At 36.1% G+C, this 19,623-nt stretch overlaps 2 protein-coding genes across 6 annotated transcripts in view; one reads left to right on the forward strand and one right to left on the reverse strand.

The window, feature by feature from the left end:
- Nucleotides 1–6,253: 6,253 nt before the first annotated feature.
- On the forward strand, nucleotides 6,254–9,291 carry LOC129577537 (UDP-glucosyltransferase 2-like). Its single transcript, XM_055464825.1, has 8 exons — nucleotides 6,254–6,284; nucleotides 6,566–6,644; nucleotides 6,709–6,864; nucleotides 6,938–7,165; nucleotides 7,225–7,440; nucleotides 7,627–7,855; nucleotides 7,925–8,109; nucleotides 8,171–9,291. The coding sequence occupies exons 1-8, from the start codon at nucleotides 6,282–6,284 to the stop codon at nucleotides 8,641–8,643; spliced, it is 1,569 nt and encodes a 522-aa protein (XP_055320800.1). The 5' UTR covers nucleotides 6,254–6,281; the 3' UTR covers nucleotides 8,644–9,291.
- LOC129577527 (polyhomeotic-proximal chromatin protein) overlaps nucleotides 8,775–19,623 on the reverse strand; it is a 31,265-nt gene continuing 20,416 nt past the window's right edge. For all 5 annotated transcript variants that reach the window (XM_055464798.1, XM_055464787.1, XM_055464768.1 and 2 more), the window contains 6 exons: nucleotides 13,333–14,099; nucleotides 12,466–13,142; nucleotides 12,039–12,377; nucleotides 11,522–11,938; nucleotides 10,614–11,403; nucleotides 8,775–10,535 (listed from right to left, as the gene is read on the reverse strand). In XM_055464798.1, the coding sequence (XP_055320773.1) occupies nucleotides 9,421–10,535; nucleotides 10,614–11,403; nucleotides 11,522–11,938; nucleotides 12,039–12,377; nucleotides 12,466–13,142; nucleotides 13,333–13,633 (3,639 nt within the window). In that variant the 5' untranslated portion in view covers nucleotides 13,634–14,099 and the 3' untranslated portion in view covers nucleotides 8,775–9,420. The remainder of the gene's footprint in view (nucleotides 10,536–10,613; nucleotides 11,404–11,521; nucleotides 11,939–12,038; nucleotides 12,378–12,465; nucleotides 13,143–13,332; nucleotides 14,100–19,623) is intronic.

The following is a 19,623-nucleotide window of genomic DNA, read 5'->3' on the forward strand; positions in this document are numbered from 1 at the left end:
CAGGCGAACGAAGAGACGGAAAATGGGGTGAAGCAAATATTGTGTAATAGTTTCTCTCTCTCTCTCTCTCTCTCCCTCGAAAACTGATAATTATTTCAACGTATATTTTTTTCCACTATCTTTCTACAACGTTGAAATGATCAGCCAACCGAAACGCCACCAAAACCGAAAGAGCAACACAAAATTTGCCTCGTTCTTTTACAATATGCTTTTATTGTTTTACAGACACACAAAATTTGACTTGTTCGTTGTTCGTTCCACTATCAATTTTGTATTTGAATCGAGCAGCAATGAAAACGCAACAAATAAAAAATTGTTGTGATCGTTCACGTCGCATCAATTGCCAGTTGTTGTTTATCATCAGTTGCATTGCCGTTTTTTTTTATTATTTTCGCTCACAATTTCCAATATGCTCTTTCTCTCGTACGCGCGCACACAAACGATTACTACACATGGTTTTTGTTTAGTTTTTCTTTCTTTTGTGTGGTGCGGCCGCGTTCTTTTATTTATGAACATGACTTCATCAAACAGAATAATAATAACGTTTGTTTGAATCAAACAAACAAACGCGCACAGCGAGTGTATACATTAATTTTGATGCACTTTTTGGCCGCAGACAAAACAAATGATATACTCTCTTTTTACAGTCACATCGATTCGTTCGGCCCCTTTTTTCTGCGAATAATTAGAACGGCTTGGCTTAAAAAGCGAATTCTGAGAAATGATTGTTTAATAAAGAAAAAATGTGCCGCAATCGTGTTAATTCGTTCATTCTTGGAGTCTGTTTTGCCCAGTTTGAGCTGAATTTTTGTTTTTATCTTCAGTTTGGTCGATCCGTTTTTCTATTCAAAAATTTTCAACTTTTTTCTTTAGATTCGCTTCAACTTGAACATTCCAACATAAATTGCATCATTCGCGTCTAATTCGAAATTATATCTGCGTCGCTCTTTTTTTTGTTTAGATTCGCGTTGATAGAAGAAATAAAACATCCTCTTGAATGAAATATGATTTATGCTGAAAAGAAGCGTCAAGTGAATTGTTTGTTCATCCAATTGAACATTTTTGTCTTCGTTTGTTGGTTTGCGTGAGAAAATTCTACTTAATTAATGGCAACAAATGCGCAAACCAAACAAATCTCTCTCTCAGCCTTCTTAAGAATAGAATAGTACTGAGACTATGTCTGATGTTGATGTTGTTGTTCTCTGCTTTTTCTTCTGTTGCCGTTTATTTACCTTTGTCCGAATGCGGTTAGGCCAACCATTTGTACAAAAAGAAACTCAACAACTGGATGGTGTATAACAAGTTTATTTCTTTATTCCTCTCGTTTGGAGTAATTAATGCCATTTCTTGTGGTTTTCGTCATCAAATTAGCCTGAATTATACGTCACGGTTCAATATATCGAGTGAGATTTATTCATTTTTTTTATCATCATTATTACACGTATCATTATGTCGCTCACACAGTGAGAAAAATCAGCTAAACACGACAGCACAATGAACGATGAGAAAGGTCAAAGAATGTTTTCACTTTTTATTGGATGTGATATTTGAACACTGATATGCTAATGAATTTTCTCTCGGTGATTTTATCAAGATTTTATGTGTTCTGATTTGAAAAGAGACGACGACACTCGAATTCACATCTCAGTTTGCTTCCGTTTAACGGTCATTTACACTCAATCAATATCAGCGATTTTATGTAACACAAATTAAGTCATAAATATTTTTTTTATTTTCTGCTTTCGTTGTAGATGATTTGTTGCGATTAACTTTCTTTCATAGCTCAATTGAACTGATTTTGATTTTGATGAAGATGAAAATGAAATAGAAATGCACACACTCAAAGTAAATCAACAAAAGAAATAAAAAGTGTTCATTTCAAAATCAAAACATGAATTTTCTCACAATGATTCAAAGCCTTTTGAAAAATGGTATTGAAATGATGAAGAAAACATTCGTACAATAAACGCAAACAGCGGCATATACACATAAGGCGGCTAATATGCGAAATTGAATAAATCAAAAGACAAAGAAACTACAAAATGATGATGATGATGCCACAAACAACGAACGAACGAACCAACAAAATCATAAATATTTCATTTGCTTGGCTTCAATCGTCCGCAAATCTTTCCTCCATTGAATGTGGCGCGACTGAATGGTGTTTCAATGCGTGGTCTATTTGGGGCCAATTCAATGGAAATTGTTCGTGTGAAAATGAGTTCATCTTCTTTAATTTCACATTTTGCTGGAGCTGCTAGTGTTTTCTGTGTGAGTTTTTTCAAATCACCATTTACACTTATTCTGATCGTCATGCGAAAAGTTTTGTTGTGGCGCAAAGAAGTGCGATAAATTTAGCAGATGCTTTTTCTTGTGAATGGGCAATAGGCAATCTTCGTTCCCAAACATAAAAATATGGCAAATAAATTTCAACTTACCTGATTTTGAGGTCGAAATTATATCCAGAAAGTTCATTTTTGCTACAAATTCTCAGCAAGTCATCCAAATGTCAACTGATTTGAAAACGATGTGCACACCGAACTGAAGCCCATATCGATTTAACTTTCTTCACTTCGTGAATAAAAAGTAATAGCAACAAACAAAAAATAACAAAGTTTCGTGTCGTGTCATGAACGCATTTCGTGGTTCGCTTCCTTCATTTCACCTGTTATTATTTTCAGCCGTTTTGATATCACGGAGTCCTTCTGCTTTTCAATGCGAAAAGTTCAAGTATTTTGAGTGTCGTGCACGTTCCACGACAAGTTTTTTTTGTTCTGATTTTCTTTTTATAGTTGAATCGATGAATTCACAGCAATAAATCTCATGAATAACATAAAACAGTCAGGCTGAGTTTTCATAAAGGAATTTTATGGGTTTCGTTAATTGCGGAAACATTTTCTTTCAGAAAGAATTTGCGATACGATGATGTTTGTCTACATCCTTAGGCATTTTATGTTACTATTTTTAGTCAACCCCACACCCAAGCTAATTTGGATAATACAATGAAATATGATTGAACGCAGTCTGAACAATTTTACTTTTACCAGTACTTTTCGACCGGAATTTTTTCCCAAAATGCTTCAAGTAACACTTTAGCTTCAGAAATGTGAGGAATATGAGAAAAACAGAATAGTAAATTGTCTTTATTGATGACCACCGAATGATGTCTCAATTTGCGATATATTCCCATTGAAATTTCAATTCATGATATTTGGAAAACAAAATCTAAATCTCATTTTTTAAATATAAGAATAAATCCCAATTTTATCGGACGATTTCGAGTTTGCAATGCATACATTAGTTACATTAGTTACATTTTTGTAATCAATTCATTATTTACATTTTAAATTTCAAATAAATCATAAAAAACTGAGGAATTATTTGTGAATTTTCTCGTTCAATTTAATAAAAAATCTCATCTTAATTTTGTTTGTTTTGTCATCTTTGAAAATCCCGCGTGTTATTACTGTTATCATTGACTGTTTTGTCATCTTTGAAGAAGATGGATACAAGTTCCCATTTTTCATTTACCCAAAAATCATTGCTAATTATTTTTTTTTGGTTAGACTTTTTGTATTGCCTCCAGAAATCCGAAAATTTAACAATGAATTTGCTAGTTTTATCTATATATTTTTGTTTAATTTTCGGATTTCTGGAGGCAATACAAAAAGTCTAACCAAATTCAACTACAAATCCAGCAACACAAAACAAATGATTTTTTTTTTTTTGACTGAATGTGTTTTTTTTTCTGTGTGGAAAAGATCGATTTAGAGAAGCGCACTTAAACTGATTTGGTTTCGATTGCAGCAAAGCAAAATTCGAAAAAATTTCATATCAATTTGGAAAAAAGGAGAATTCAGTTCTCTACTTAGAAATTGGTTCTTATTTCTGATATCAAAGCTGAAGATTGAATCCCAACGTGCAAAATTTCAATACGAACTAAGTTTTCCACGATATATCATTACAGTGAACAAGTTTATAAATCGTCTTAATGTAAATGCATTTCATGGTATTGTAGATTGTGGATACAGTATCAAGTTTAGATTTTTATTAACTCAAGTGATAAATAATTTAGCTTCAATGATTAGATTGAGTTTCTTGACGATGCCTTCGTCGCCACGTGAAACGAAGTACTTCATTTGATTGACTCATTTTCTCTCCGTAGCTTAGAACATTGTTGGATTGGATTAGCCTTCTAGTTCGAAATGATTTGATTGGACGTGAAGAAATGTATGTGCTTATTCAAAATAGACCCGTTAAAACTCACTTAAAAGTCATTTCGGGAACTCTACATCAGTTTCAGTTGCATTTCAACAGTCAGAAAAATCGGACGATCATTATTTTCTCCGGAAAATGATTTTTTTTCATAATCTAGAAACCTGTTTGTTGTGTTTAGGCTATATGCCAAACAAAAAATCACCAAATTGGTTAAAAAAAACTTTGAAAATCTACTTGAACATTAGAGATTTTTCAGAATATTAAATTTTGTTCGGAAATTTACTTACCAAAAAGTGCGAATTCGTATAATATTTGCTTTTTTCGGTTTATCTTTTTTATCGGGTCTGTGGTTTTCATTGTTTGATGCTAAAAAATTCGATGAGTTTTCGGAAGCCGTTAATTTCGATACTGTTGGATAATATTGATTCTGTCCCACTCGATTTTTGTTCGGCATAAAGAAAATTTATTAGAGCTCATGAATGAATGCAACAAGATGGTGCGAACCAGTAAGGAAAAGTTATTTACATTTGCACTCCGAATGTATCAGAAACATTACCGACACAATCAAAAAAAAAAAACATTTTTGTCATGAACCATTACTAAATTAGTCATAAGAAAAAAACTTGCATATTTTCTATAGATATATTAACTGATCATTCAATTGAATCTTCAATTTAATTTGAAAAAAAATTGTAATTTAATCGAATTTGGCCAATCAATATGAATAAATAAATAAAAATTCAGTCGAAAGAAAATGAGTGGAAATTTTCCAATGGAAAGATCTAAAGATTTGTTAAAATGGAGAAATTTATTGAATAAAGTCACTGAACTATACAATATCAGTTTATTTCAAATTTACCTGTAAATTATTCAATATTTTTTTTTGTTCAATTTATTAATATTGGGATTTATTCATTTACGCCACACAAATTTATTTTCATTTAAAAAAAATCGGTATTCGATTCGTCATAGAAAAACATTTCGATTATTCCGAATTCTCACTCTTCTTCAGGATTGATTTTCAAATTAAAATTTTGTGTGTCACCATTGATACACGTTTCAAATTCATGTTCGGGGAATTATTGGACGAAAGATATGGGTAATGTATTCGATCGTAGTCAATGGCGAAGGTCCTGCATCTAAGCGTCTGACAGCTCACTTCTAGCGCTACGAGACAAGTGTCAAAAGTTGTGACACAGATCGTTCAATGTATTATTGAATCTTTTTTATATTTGTTAATAAAGTAGACAAAAAAAATAAAAATGTCACGAATGTGCAAAATTGATTTTTGTGAGAGCGTAGCACGCGATAAACATTATTTTTATAAATAAAAAATGTTTCTTTCATTACGGAACATTGTTGATGCGTTCAATTTGTCGCGTTCATGAGTGCGTCTAACGACGTAAAGAATTGAAATGAACTTCACTGAATGCGCTCATCGCAAATTCGTGTTTTACTTTGTTTTGTTAGTGTGGTGCAGGGGTTGTGGTCAATGGACACAAATTAAAACGCTGCAATAATAGTCAACATTTTTAAGAATTTTTCCTTCGTAAAAAAAATGAGAAGATATGTAAATTGTATGTGAAAATTTCGATCGATAAAAATATTGATTAATAAGAAAACAAAAATGAACTAGATGAATTATCTATTATTAGCAATGAAAAAAGTATTACACCTCGGTCCTCGATACAATTTAAACACTCTTTAGAAGAGCAGTTCATTAACATGGGCAATTTAATTCAGATAAAACATGCAAACATTTAACGAAACCATTGAATTCGTTTGCAAAACTCAAAAAAGATTACTATGACTCAACAGTTGTTCAGTTTGATTACATTTGTATTTTGAATGAGTGGAGAAATGATTTCAAATTACTGTCAACATACTTATTTTAGCTCAAAAACAATGAAATCGCCTTTGATTGTAAATTTGATCTTCGTTCTGTTGATACTTTGATAACGGCTTTATAACAACAGAAAAAATTTGATAAGTCGCACGAAGAGCGTTATAAAGATATTTTCGTTGGTATCTTTTCATCAGTCAGTTGGATATTAGACGGCGCTATGGTAAGAAGTCTTTAAATTGAATTTACTCATTATTATTTTACTTTGTGTTTAGCTTCATGGATTTTTTTAAAATCTAGGTAGAAGAAAGAAAAAACACGCAATATACAAAATAAATAAATTAATACAAATTATTTAGAAATGTTCGAAATAAAAAATCAAAAATTAAAATAACTTCTTCCCAATTTAATGTTTCTTTGAACATTCTGGATTCGATTGCGCTTGTGATTTTTTATTTACAGTCATAAAAATTATCTTTCGTTCATTTTATCTTTTTCTTCAAGAAACTTCTCGTATTGTTTGTGTTTTCGATTTTATCCATTGCAAATGGGTACAAAGTGCTATTTTTGGTTCCGTTCCCTGGTAATTTCGAACTAAACTTTTTACGAAAAAGCGGCCATTAAAATTATTTTATTTAACAAAAAAGGAACAAGTCATTGGTTGGTGTTGCAGAGTTTCGTAAAAGAGCTGGTTAATCGTGACCATGAAGTGACCGCCATAGTAAATTATCCAATTATGAACTTCAGTTCACCGAATTACACGGAGATTTTGATTAGTCCCCACTTTGACTTATCCACAACTTGTAAGTGTTTCGAATGGATTTCATAAATCTTTAGAAAAAAAACTAGAATTATTGATTTAAATAATAATTTTAGTCACGCAAGAAGACGCGCATAAAAGTGCCGATGAAAGTTATTTTGAAAAAGTTCGATCCTACGATACGTACTGCACAAAATCTAGTGAATACGGATTAAACCACACGAACGTACAGAAAGTCATTCACAGCCAAGATTTGAAATTCGATTTAGTCATTAACGCTGACTTTTTCCACGATTCATGGTTTATGTTTGCGCACAAATTCAATGCACCTTTTATTTCAATTTGTGAGTATTTTCAGAACATTTTTGCATGAATAGTCCTGTCTACCGTATCTTTTTGCTAGGTCCATATGGATATTCAGACTTTTTCGATCGTGCAAATGGTTTATTAACACCTTGGTCACATGTTCCTCATTCACTTCTACCGTACGGAGATGATATGTCATATACAGAACGCGTGCACAATGTGATTTTATCAGCATACGATTGGTGGTTTAGAAATTGGGTGTTGCTACCACAGCAAAATGAAATCGCACAGCGATATTTCGGACACTTGGCAGGTAATTGTTGTGTTATTTTGACATTTTTCCCTTAAATTTCACAAACAATCGGACACATTTAGTCCTCAGATTTATGTGTTAGTGAGTTGTGTGTAGCGAGCAACGTATTACAGATAACGTCAATGTGGTTGTAATGCATTACCGTAAACGTGTGCCTAAACTCTTTATCATTCAATTTATTTCAAGAGCCTGGAAAACCTTTACCACGTATCCAAGATTTGTATCAAAATATTTCGTTGATCCTTGTAAATGCACATCGCAGTACATCGAAACCAAGACCATTGATGCCGGGCATAATACACTACGGAGGAGCGCATATCAAACCACCAAAACCATTGCCAACTGATTTACAACAGTATTTGGACACAGCCGAGCATGGAGTCATTCTTTTTTCCTTGGGTTCATATTTACAAGCGTGCGTTTCGAAATCCATTTTTTGTTCAATAAATAATTTTAATAGGTTTCTTCTCGTAAAAAAATGTAGTTCGAAATTACCAAAGGAGAAAATAGACATGTTCCTGAATGCATTCAGTAAACTCAAACAGCGTGTGATCTGGAAGTTCGAAGATGAGACGTATAAGGTGCCACCGAATGTTCTAGTCAAAAAATGGTTGCCCCAAACTGACTTACTTGCCCATCCAAATATCGTCCTCTTCATAGCTCACGGCGGTAAATTTTGTTGATTTAAATTTTACACTTGATTTTATATTATGATGTCAATTTATGCTAGGTATGTCTGGCACATTCGAGGGAACCGCGCGTGGAGTGCCAATGCTTTTCATACCGTTCTTCGGTGATCAACAGCGTAATGCCCTGAAATCAGTTGCAAGTGGAAATGCATTGATGTTGAAGTTTTCGGACTTAACGGCTGAATCCTTATCAACAGCTCTGGAAGAGATGCTCACCAATAAGGTATACAAAAATCGAGCCAAAGAGATAGCACGCCTTTTTAATGACAACCTAGTGCATCCAATGGATGAAGCAATATTTTGGATCGAATATGTGATGCGGTCGAAAGGAGCCAAACACTTGAAATCGAATGCAGCGTATATGCCTTGGTTTTCATACTTACTCCTCGATATTTTAATCGTTCCAGTTATAGCAATCGCTATTGTTTACCTTACGCTCAAGACGGTATTCCGAGAAATGAAATCAAGCGTCAATAAAAAGGGCAAGAAGCAGAGAGCGAAAAAAGTCAAATAAGATCAATTACAAACATTTGAGCATACAAAATCAGATAATATTTTCTGTTTGCACCAACACAACCATTTTTTACTTTTCATTATTATCAAACTGAAAATGTGCTAAAAGCATGAAAAATGAAATCACCAACGTTTTCATGATTTTTTTTGTGTGTATTTTATTACATCTAGACTTCTGTTAAATCATAACTAATGTTTCACATAAATGTGTTATGTACGTATATAAATATTTGCTAGTAAAAAAATGAAACTAAATCAGAAACAATTTTCAAATAATTTTGAAAACCGATTGAATAATGTTTAAATTAAACTCATACATTATTATGATTCAATGTGTGTGTATGTGTGAACGATTTATTGCATAATGATAATAGTTATGATATAATAATTCATATTTGATTATTTCAGTTTGTCAGAATATTTTTCCATCGAATATGATGGAAATTCATATTTAAAAACACATGCCAATAGAATACTATCGATCTAATTTATTTCAATAATTTTCTTTTCATTTCTTTTCGAATTTTGAGTCGCATCTTAGAAATATCCGTATCAAATAAACAAAAACTCCTAAAACTTATGATAAATGTGAAAAGAAAAAAAAAGAATCTGCTCTAAGCTAACAAATAAAAACCTAAACTCTTCCATAGTGTTTGCTGTATTTACAAATATCTAAACTCCAACTAAATTGTCGCGAATGTATATGAAAGGTTAAATATCAAAATTGTTTATAAATTGGCCTTAGTAATCTAAAATTCGATTTAAAAAAAAAACCGGTTCACTGTGGCTGTTGTTCGGTTTGTGGGGCGCCTTTTTTCTTAATCGCCTCAATCTGTGACATAATTTTCAAAGCGGGTCCCAATTTGATGTTCATCGTATTGACCAAATGGTTTTCATTGAGCAACACAAGGGCTTGTCCATCGATTTCGTGATTTAAGAAATCCTCAGCATAATCACTGTATCCAGCCAAACTACGAATGTAATCGCACACTTCATCCACCGACCATTTGACCAAGAATGAAATTGGCTCATCTTGATCCATATCACCGTCTGTTGACACTTCCATTGGAGTTGGTTCGGATGGTTTTTTGCCGGTGCTGTTTGCATCGGACGATCCATTCGAACTTGTGTCGCTCGTAGTGCCATTTGTGGATGCTGACGACGATGTTGGTGATGGCAATGATTTCGGTGATACAGAACCGTTTGTCGTTCCATTTTCGTGGCGAATACGCAATTTATGGTCACCATTCTGTTGGATCGTTGGTATTGCACCGGCTTTGGCTGCTTTCATGCAACTCTTCGAACAGTACGGTTTATATTTGAGTTTTCCTTTGCTTTCCTTTTTGCCACATTGGCTGCATGTCAAACGATCTGATGCAGGTTTTTCAGGTGAAGATGTGTTGCGGCGCTTCGATGGTGGCTCGTCAGAATCATCGGAGTATCGTTGCCGTGTGACTGGGAATGGTTCAGCTCCCTCTTGGACAACATGACCATCAATGTAATGAGTCAAAACATTTGGTTTGATCATTGCTTTTGGCAGTAGACCCTTATCATTTTTAATGAGATTCAATGTGGCCGGAATGGTTGGTGTGTGTGTGTTATTCGCTGCATTTCCATTCACAGCAGCCGTGCTGCCTTCATTAGCCGATTTAGCCTTTTGCGTGGATAAAGTGGCCGATGGTTTTTCGGCGCTTGGTTTTGGTGACTCTGCCGGTTTCGGGCTATCAACTTTCTTCGGACTCTTCGGGCTTGGTTTGCCCGTTGCAACCGTGGTTGTGCTGTTCGGTTTGGCTGTTTCAGCTTGTTTTTTGGACGATTCTTCCGTCTTTGAACTGTCCACTTTCTTGGGACTTGTTTTGCCCGTTGCAATTGTGAACGTTGTTTTGGGAGAATCTAAAGAAAAATGTTTACATAAAAACTGATTCATTTGAACTTTGGACAAAATTTTAAATCAAAAGACTGTATAATTACCCGTTGCTTTGTCCTTCTGCGTTGTAGTTGCAGTCTGCAATGAGGTCGACGACGTAATTGTGATCGACCCATTTGTAACGGTTGAAATAGTTGCCGATGTACTGGTTGCAATAGACTCAGATGCAGTTGACTTCTGTGCTTCGTCAGCTTTCGACGCGGCGACTTTGTCTTCCTTTGTAATGGCAGCTGTACTATTCGTAAGTATATTGGATGTTGCCGCATTGTAGGAAAGTGAAGTCATGGCAGCTAAGGGATTTGGTGGTGGTTGAAGAGTTAAACCTTGCGATGAACCAATCGGACTGCTCAGATTTTGCATAGCATTCAATGAAGTTGCGGCATTATTGCCTCCAATCGAAACCATTGTCATGATTGGACGATGGTCCATGTTTGACTGACTTTGTGCCACACTCTGTTGCCCCATGATGATCTGTTTCGGTTGCTGAATCGTGATTTGTGAAATGCCATTCGCTTGGTTGCTATTCAAACCACCTTGAGCCTGAGCCTGAGCTTGAGCTTGAGCCTGAGCTTGAGCCTGAGCTTGAGCCTGAGCTTGAGCTTGAGCTTGAGCTTGTTGTTGTTGCTGCTGCTGCTGTTGTTGTTGTTGTTGTTGTTGTTGTTGTTGCTGTTGCTGTTGCTGTTGCTGCAAGGCGATCTGTTGTGATTGCATGATTTGATTTTGAATTTGTTGCTGCTCTTGCTGATTGACGAATTGCGCCTGGGTTTGTCCAGTCAACTGAATTGATTGCAATTGCATTTGCTGTGGAATCATTTGAATTTGTTGATTCGGCTGCTGTAATTGAAAAAAGTAGAAAATTTATTTTTAATCAATTTCATTCAGAAAAAATGTGTAAAACACTAAACAAATTTGCACACAGAAATGAATTTCGTTATTATATCCGAATTAGTACCTGTTGCAAAAATGCAGTTTGTTGTTGCTGTTGTTTCGGTATCATTTGCTGAAGCATTGATGTGCCATTGTTGCTCATTGTAACGACCATTTTATTACCGGCCGAAGTAACAATCTGTTGCAACATTCCACTCTGCAGCAATTTCGTTTGATTTCCAGCATCAGTTTTGAGGTTAGGTACAGCTGGCCGAACAGTCGGTGGTTTCGTGCGTAACTTTACATTCTTCTGTCCGGCGAGTACGTTTTGATTGACCGACGTCTGTGTTGAAACTGAACTGGCTTGGTTTGGTCGAATCGTTTGATTAGCCCCTTGTGGCAACAATGTTGGTGTACGTGTTGGCGTTTGTTGTTTGGGTGTGAGAGTCTCTGTCACCAATCGTTGTTTGTTTGGCGTTGCTTGGATATTGGCCTGTTGAGTCTATGGGAAAAGAGATTATTGTCGATTTTAGAAAAAAAAAATCACATCAAAAATGCATTGCTGCCATTATCTCCGTAATCCATGATAATTGAATACTTACAATAGTTTGTTGCACAGTATTTTGTTGCGCTTGTTGTTGTTGCTGTTGCTGCTGCTGCTGCTGCTGTTGTTGTTGTTGTTGCTGCTGTTGCTGTTGCTGCTGCTGTTGAGCTTGAGCCGTTTGTTGAGTGGTGGCTTGAATTTGTGCTTGTGGCGCTTGCGCTTGAGCCTGCTGTTGCTGATTTGGTTGCGATTGAGCCGTTTGAGCTTGGGCTTGAATCGTTTGTGTTTGTGGAATGAACATGCCTTGTGTACCGTCCGGTCGAATAAAAATCGAATTTTGGAATTGTGGCGGCAGCCCATTAGTCCACAATTGCGGGAACGATGTACTTTGAAGCCACTGAAATTTTGAGATAAAAAAAGCGAAACAAATCCAATTAGCAAGTGATTACACACAGTTACTTATACGTGGATATTTTAAAACTTACCGGTGCCGTAAATTGCATTTGTTGTCCACCCGGCTGTTGGATCTGGTTGATGATCTGTGCTGTCGGAATGGTGGACTGTGACACTTGAACACATTGTTGATTTTGCTGTGCATTCGGTTGAGCAGCAATTTGTGTTTGACCGGCTGCATTCACGGTATTCGTCTTTTGCACCACTTTTTGTGTTCCATTGAAATTCTTCATTTCGGTTTGTTGTTGATTCTTTGCCGCAATGGTGCCATTATTTTGTGTCGTTGTGGTGGTCATTGGCAGAATATTCTGTTGTTGCTGCTGTGGCTGTGAGCTGAACACATTCACTGGACTGAAGAGAAGCGTTTGTGATTGACTGGTTGGCAATGTGTATGTTCCACTGAAGCCAGTCGTTGAATTTCCAATGACTTGTTTTCCTTGTGCCAACATTTGCGGTGTGATTTGACCTCCTTGTAATGGCTTACCGGCAGCAATCACTTGAATTTGAGGTTGCTGATTGAAACCTTGCTGCAGTATATTCCCTGGCATCAACACTTGTTGCCCGTAAATCGTTTGCAAATAGGCCGGATTCTGGATTGGCTGCTGAACAACTTGAACACGTTGATTCCAATCGGCTGGCAATTGTCCATTTTGCAACTGAAGCGGTGGCATTGTTGTCATCGTGGTCGATGTCTGTTGTTGATGTTCGCCTATGGAATTCATGGATATTTTTCGTTTAAAACTGTTTTTATTTGTTACGAGTCAAAAATGTGCGAAATCGAATGAACGAATCTTGTCAAAAAAAAAAAACAAAAATTAGTTCCGTTTCTCGTCAAGCGCAGTGCTCGGGTCGGTATTTTTTCTTTTATTTGATACACGCACACACACAAATACACTTACCATTGACATATTTGATGCCCATTGTAGCATTGTTCTGCTGTTGATGCTGCGAACTAGCTGTAGTGTCAATCAATTGCATTTGTTGTACTTGTGCCGCTTGATTTTGCTCCTGTAATTGTTTGTTCAATTGCTCGATTGTGTTGGCTTGATTTTGGGGAAATTCTTGTTTCACTTGGATAGCAGTTCCACCAGCGGCGAATGCTTGCTGCAGCTGGAATTGATGCTGAAGATGTTGCAATTGTTCCGGTGAAATTTGTAATGGGACCGATTGGGTTTGGTTTGCTACTTGTGTTTTATCCATTTTCGGGTGATTTATCGTTTCGCTTATTGTTACGCCAGCTTTTTGTGCTAATGTTTCCAAACACTTTAACGGTCGTTCGTTGGAAATGGGCCCGATCGACAGTTTCGGCGTCAAATTTTGATTGTTCAACGATGGAACGATTTTTCGATTCACAACTTTTGAACTGGTCGGTGTGTTTGGTTTTATGTGTACCTCACCACCGGCTACACGGGGCCGTTCGGCAGAATTGGATTTTGTTGCCGAATTCGCCGAAGGTGAATTGCTTGGAGATTGACTACTACTCTCCAATGATTTCCGTGGTTTAATATTCGAATTATCCTTCAATGGACCCAAAGTCGAAGTATTATTGTTACTGTTGTTATTGCTGCTGCTGTTGTTGTTGTTATTATTATTATTGTTGTTCGTGCTCGAACTCTTCAGTTTCTCCTCCTCTTCTTGCTTTTGAAGATTATTATAGTGAGCCGATCTGAAAGTGAAGAAAGAAAGAATCGATTAAAAATTTGTTAATTGAATGATCAATTTTTCAAGGGTTGCTTACAAAAGCGTCGTCTAAGGAATAAAACAAAATCAACTATACGATGAAATATCCCAAACTCTGAAGCAATTTCAATGAAAAAAAAAATGCTTTTTGTGAATGAAAGAATCGCCAATTGTATTCATTTATTGCTAACAAATTTATTACCACTACTAAATTCGATGATCACACGGCAATTTCATTCATTCTCCCTTCTTACACCAAATCATTTATGATAAAAGCCTTGAAGATTTTTACGATTTGCAACACCCAATTTCGATTAAATAACACAATAAACAGGCACAGAGAAATAGCGAGCGAGAGAGAGAATGAGAGAACGAGAGCAAACAATAAATAACAATGTGACGATAGTATCTCGTCCCCTGCAACGTTTACACAGTGCGTTTTGCTGTAAACAGACGGCGGAACACGATGCAAAACCCATTAGCCACATAAACGAAAGCCGATGTATGTGTACAGGAAATTCTGTTGTTCCAATGCATTGGTGCTCAGGCTCATTGGTTCGTGCATTTTATACGCCAACAAATTCCGTGCATATTCCATGTAAACATTCTTTTCAAACTCTTTTTCCACTGTCGTCCGATAAAAATTTAATAAATTCATGCTTTAGAAGAAAAAAAAAAGTCTGTTCGAACAAGCGTTCCAATATTTCGGGTTTTTATGGATTCCTTTGAAAATGGTCGATGTTTTTTATGGTTGCAATCGGAACATATGCATTTTTACAATGCATTGACACCGAATGATTGAGCAAAACAGAAACGAAAATGAAGAGCCATCGACAAAAAAGAAATTTATTTTCGGTGATAAGTGGATCCCGAAACCAAACGGTGCGTGTGTTTTTCGTTCGTCTTCTATACACATTTTCCATCGATTGTATGTTACCCTATACACGGAAAAATGTGCAGTTTCTGTTTTGCCTGCAACATCGCACATCGAAAGAGGACAGATAGAGAGAGGAAGAGAGAGAGGGAACAGAAAAAGGAATTGCCATAAGCATTGCATTGCGTCTGTGACATTCTCAATATATATGGTTGAATATATTGAATTTCACATTATTCACATTATTCACATTTGAGCTGGCACAAACAGAGGACACAATGAAAATGTGCGGAAAAAATGTGCATACAAAAGCAAAGATCAGTGAGCAACATGAACGATAAAAAAAGCATACAAACACAAGGCAGCAAAATTGAGTGACACATTGTGCGTGTGCATACAATGCCGATCGGCGTGCAATTTCGAAAAAAAAACATTGGCAAAGAGCTTCGACACAGGAGATTGCGAAGTGCACACCATTATTATGTATCTGATCTCTGGCACACAGTAAATACGCTCTATACACAGCGCGCCGGAGTCAGGGCATTAAAAATAATAATGGAAAAAAATATAAAGTTAAAATAGTATTAACGAGAGAGAGAGAGAGAGAGAGAGAGAGAGAGAGAGAGAGAGAGAGAGAGAGAGAGACCATGGGCTCCGCAGTCGATGCAAAGATGGAAAAAACCGTATAATGACAATTAGCAGAGTAGTACATACGGCCAAAGCGAGAAACGTCGAAACACAGCCGGACCCATGTCATGGGCGACAGAAAAAAGAGACGACACAAATGCAAAGCATTTTTACCAACCAAAACCGAAATCGAATACAAAACGTTAACAAAAACTGCATTAGGCGAAACGATACAGCAACAACACAAGAACATAAAGCGAGGGGAATAGAAGATTGTTGATGAGTGAGAGGCGAACAATATTCGATGAAAAATGAACGTGTATCAAACGATAAAGAAATAAATAGCATGCTATTTCGATTACGACGAAATCATAAACATAGAGAGACAGAGAGAGGCAAAAATGCACACACGTTCTCGAGCAACAACAACAACAACAACAAGACCATGAACAGAGAGACATAGAGATGGCAAAGAATGATGTGAAGGAAGAATTGAAAGCAAAACTGAAACGATGTAGGAAGAGAAGCACACAGTAAAAATGAAAGAATCGATTTATACATAGAGAGAGGATAGCCCGAAACCGGCTGCCGAAAAAGGAAGCACAGAATATATATAAATATATTGAAAGAGCGAGGAAAAATAAAACCGATTGCATTGAATTTCGGAAAAAAAATGAATGCACGCCGAATGTTATGCTTGTTCGAGGGATTCAATGTTATATCGTGAATGCATGAGGGGAATAAAATGTTGTGTGTGTTACGAACAGCAGAATGAATGCTGGTGAGTCGTTCGTTTGGATTCTTTTTTGTTATGCTCTCTCTGCCTGACTGACTGCCTGCCTGCCTGCCTGTTCAACATTCTATACGGTAACGTATAAATATGGCGACAGAGATAATCACCATATTTGTATAGCATTAGCTGTGTGCTGTTTGTCGTGTTCTTTCGTTCGTTCGTTCGTTTGTTCGTTTGTTCGCTCACTGTGAATCGTTCCATCCTTCTCTCACATTTATTGCCCAAACATGCGTACACATACCATCTCGAAAATTCTTGTTGTACGCCTAAAATAACATAATGAATTGCTGTGCGTTCAATAAGCTGTGGCGGTTGCAAGAGTGGAATGAAGAGCACTCTCACTCATCTCATGGGTAATAATAATAGGTGAATGCTGAAGGCATATATACGTTGAATAAAAAGGACGGCATCGCCATAGCAACGTTTTTTTTCATTTATATACGATGTGTGTTACAGTCGGCGCGGCACTTATCTCGATGTGGCCGTTTCATTTCTATTGACTGAGCGAGAACGATCTTGGGATTCATGATGGTGCTGCGAATACAGAGCGCAACCTATGCCCAACTCATTTTTCAATGGTTCGTGCTACAGCAGCAGAAAGAAATGGAATGGAAAGGAAACAGAACGAAACGTACAGAGAATATTTCGTTCTTTTTTTTATTATTATTTTCGACACGGAATTTTGTTTTTAACAGAGGGTATTTTTTCTCGTTGTTGTTATTGTTTATTCACTCCATTCGTTTACTGTCGCTGGTTGCGAGCAAAATTTATTTGTTTTTTTTTTTTTATTTAAGACCACTTTGCATATATACAACGACACTGCTTGATTGGTATTAAATTCGAAATGTAAAATGTAAAATGACAGGAGTACGGTTTGGAATTCAGTTAAATTCGTGCATGTATATGTATGCTATTGCCGTTTACATAAGAGCCGTGTGCTTCTCTCGTTTGAAACATTCGCTCGGTTTATGTGCACATAAACTTTTCTCGCATCAACTACGTTATTGCGGTTGGCTTGAATTTGGATGCGACCAAAGTTTTCGCTTTATCTTGGTTTGTGAATACATTTTCAATATTTGTTCAGGAAACCAACTGATTTTCTTTCTTTTCCCCACTTTCAACTAACTTCTGCCACAGCTCGAAAATTCACCACAAATTTACATCTGCCGAAATTGTGGAGCGCTCAACCCGTGGTATTGAAATTGAATCATGCTAGAAAGTGGCTTGAAATTGAATGGAATCTTTTCAGAAGAAGAAAATTCTTTTAACAAAAATTACACAGATTCAGTTGGAAATTATTAGGAGACGGTCTATTTTCTGTGTCAATGCAGACCAACTTGAAATATGTACACAATACTTGCTGTATCATAAGCCATTATGTACTATATTAATATTTGGAATTTAAATAGAAAACGCTCCCTATTGCACATTGTTTATTATTTACCAACATGGAAAAAAGACTGCCGCTGTTGCCTCTATGGGTAAGGGTACAATTTCAACGGATTATATACGTTCGGATGTGGGTATACATGGTATGCTACCGTTATGTGCTTGATAAAAAGGAAAGAGCTCAACGACGGTAAGTGCTAGATGGATGGATCGAATTATTATTATTTTTTTTTTCACTAGACATGAACAATACGTAAAAGTATATACTTTTTGTCGTATTTTTTTACATATTGATTTTGTATTAAATATACATAAACAGTGAGAGAAGCTCTAGCATAAATAAAATATTTGACGCTGCCTGTCAATCGCAACATACTATACAGACACTGGCCGTGATTATAATCGCAACCCTTTCATTCTCTCTCTTTTTTTTCTCAAAACTTTTTTTTGGTATTTTTTCTTTTGAAATCTTTTTTAACGGCAATTTTACCGCGATAACTATTGGGAAAGATTGTTGGTAACCGAAATCGTTTTTAATTATTCAATTGAAGCGGGATGAATATTTTTCCAAAAAAGCAGACACCGTCCTAAGGGCAGGTTAACATTTTACACGTCTAATGTAATTGCTTGTAATCTCTTTCACGTCGGATGTGCTTAAGCAAGAATTTATGTTCTGTATCCATGGCACATAAGACAATTTATATTCGAAAAACCTTAGCTCTTGTGCAAACATAATATTGCAAAGTCATGATCTGAACTTGGGATGGAGTGAGAAATTTAATTTTCCTAAAACATTTGTAATCTTATAATGTGCTCGGCCGAAAATTGTTACCATTTCGAATACCTGCAAGTTTCCTCAAATGATTCATACTTCAACAAACACTTATTTCAAACCATCGCCTTTGACCTTCAAAAAGTAAAGGTTTGAAACTTCAAAACAATTCCTTTTTTTTGCATTATAGTCAAAAATGCAAGAGCCCGTATAAAATAACTCCATGCTGACAATTTGATACGAATTGCAAAAAAAGTTACTGAAAAATGCATGGCAAATACGTTCGAATACGTGCGATGAATGTGTTTTTTTTTTTTGCAAACTAACATAAATTATCTACTTCCATTCTGTTGCTAAAAGCCATTCACAAAAAGAAAAAAAAAACAATAAAGGAAGTCAATTTTTCATGTTTTGCCAAATTCACAGTATTAATCTTTCAAACAAAAGAGAGTGTTTTTTCTTGTTAAATGTACCGCCATGTCTGGTTTGAAGTTTTATGCTAAAGTGATTCTGTATGCGGTCGGTTCTCGTTTGTTATTGTTTTTCGGGAGATACAATCCGAAAACATGTGAGATAAAAATGAAGCTGCTTCAGTCGTTCGTTCACTTTGTATCTCTGTAGCATGAGACACATATTTGCAAGTGAAGCAATCCCGTATCTAGTGGCCGAATAAACAGCACGCACACAATCAACCGTGCATATCGTTGAGCGTCTGACGTTTTAGACACAACACACACAAAGAAAAACCGTGTATGCGCATTGCAAGCATTGAGAGTCAATGTGGAAGCATAAAACATTCACTGTCGTACCGCAAACATGCACACCACCACAGACGAGGAGCACACACAAAGCGGCGAAAGAAAAACATAACGAATTGGATAGAGAGGATAAAAAAAAACTTCGATGCTTTCTATGTGTCGCGCGTGAACGACAGCAACAAACCGTGTGTCAATATTAGATAGCTGTGCATTCAGAATACAACATCGTGTGGTACATTAATAAACAAGTCGTTGTGTACGGCGTTTTTTTTGCGTTTTCGTTCGAAGAAAACCGGT

The sequence above is a fragment of the Sitodiplosis mosellana genome, unplaced genomic scaffold (genome assembly GCF_009176505.1).
Source record: "Sitodiplosis mosellana isolate CC-2019 unplaced genomic scaffold, AAFC_SMos_1.0 Smas_scaffold_1, whole genome shotgun sequence".
Lineage (NCBI taxonomy): Eukaryota > Metazoa > Arthropoda > Insecta > Diptera > Cecidomyiidae > Sitodiplosis > Sitodiplosis mosellana.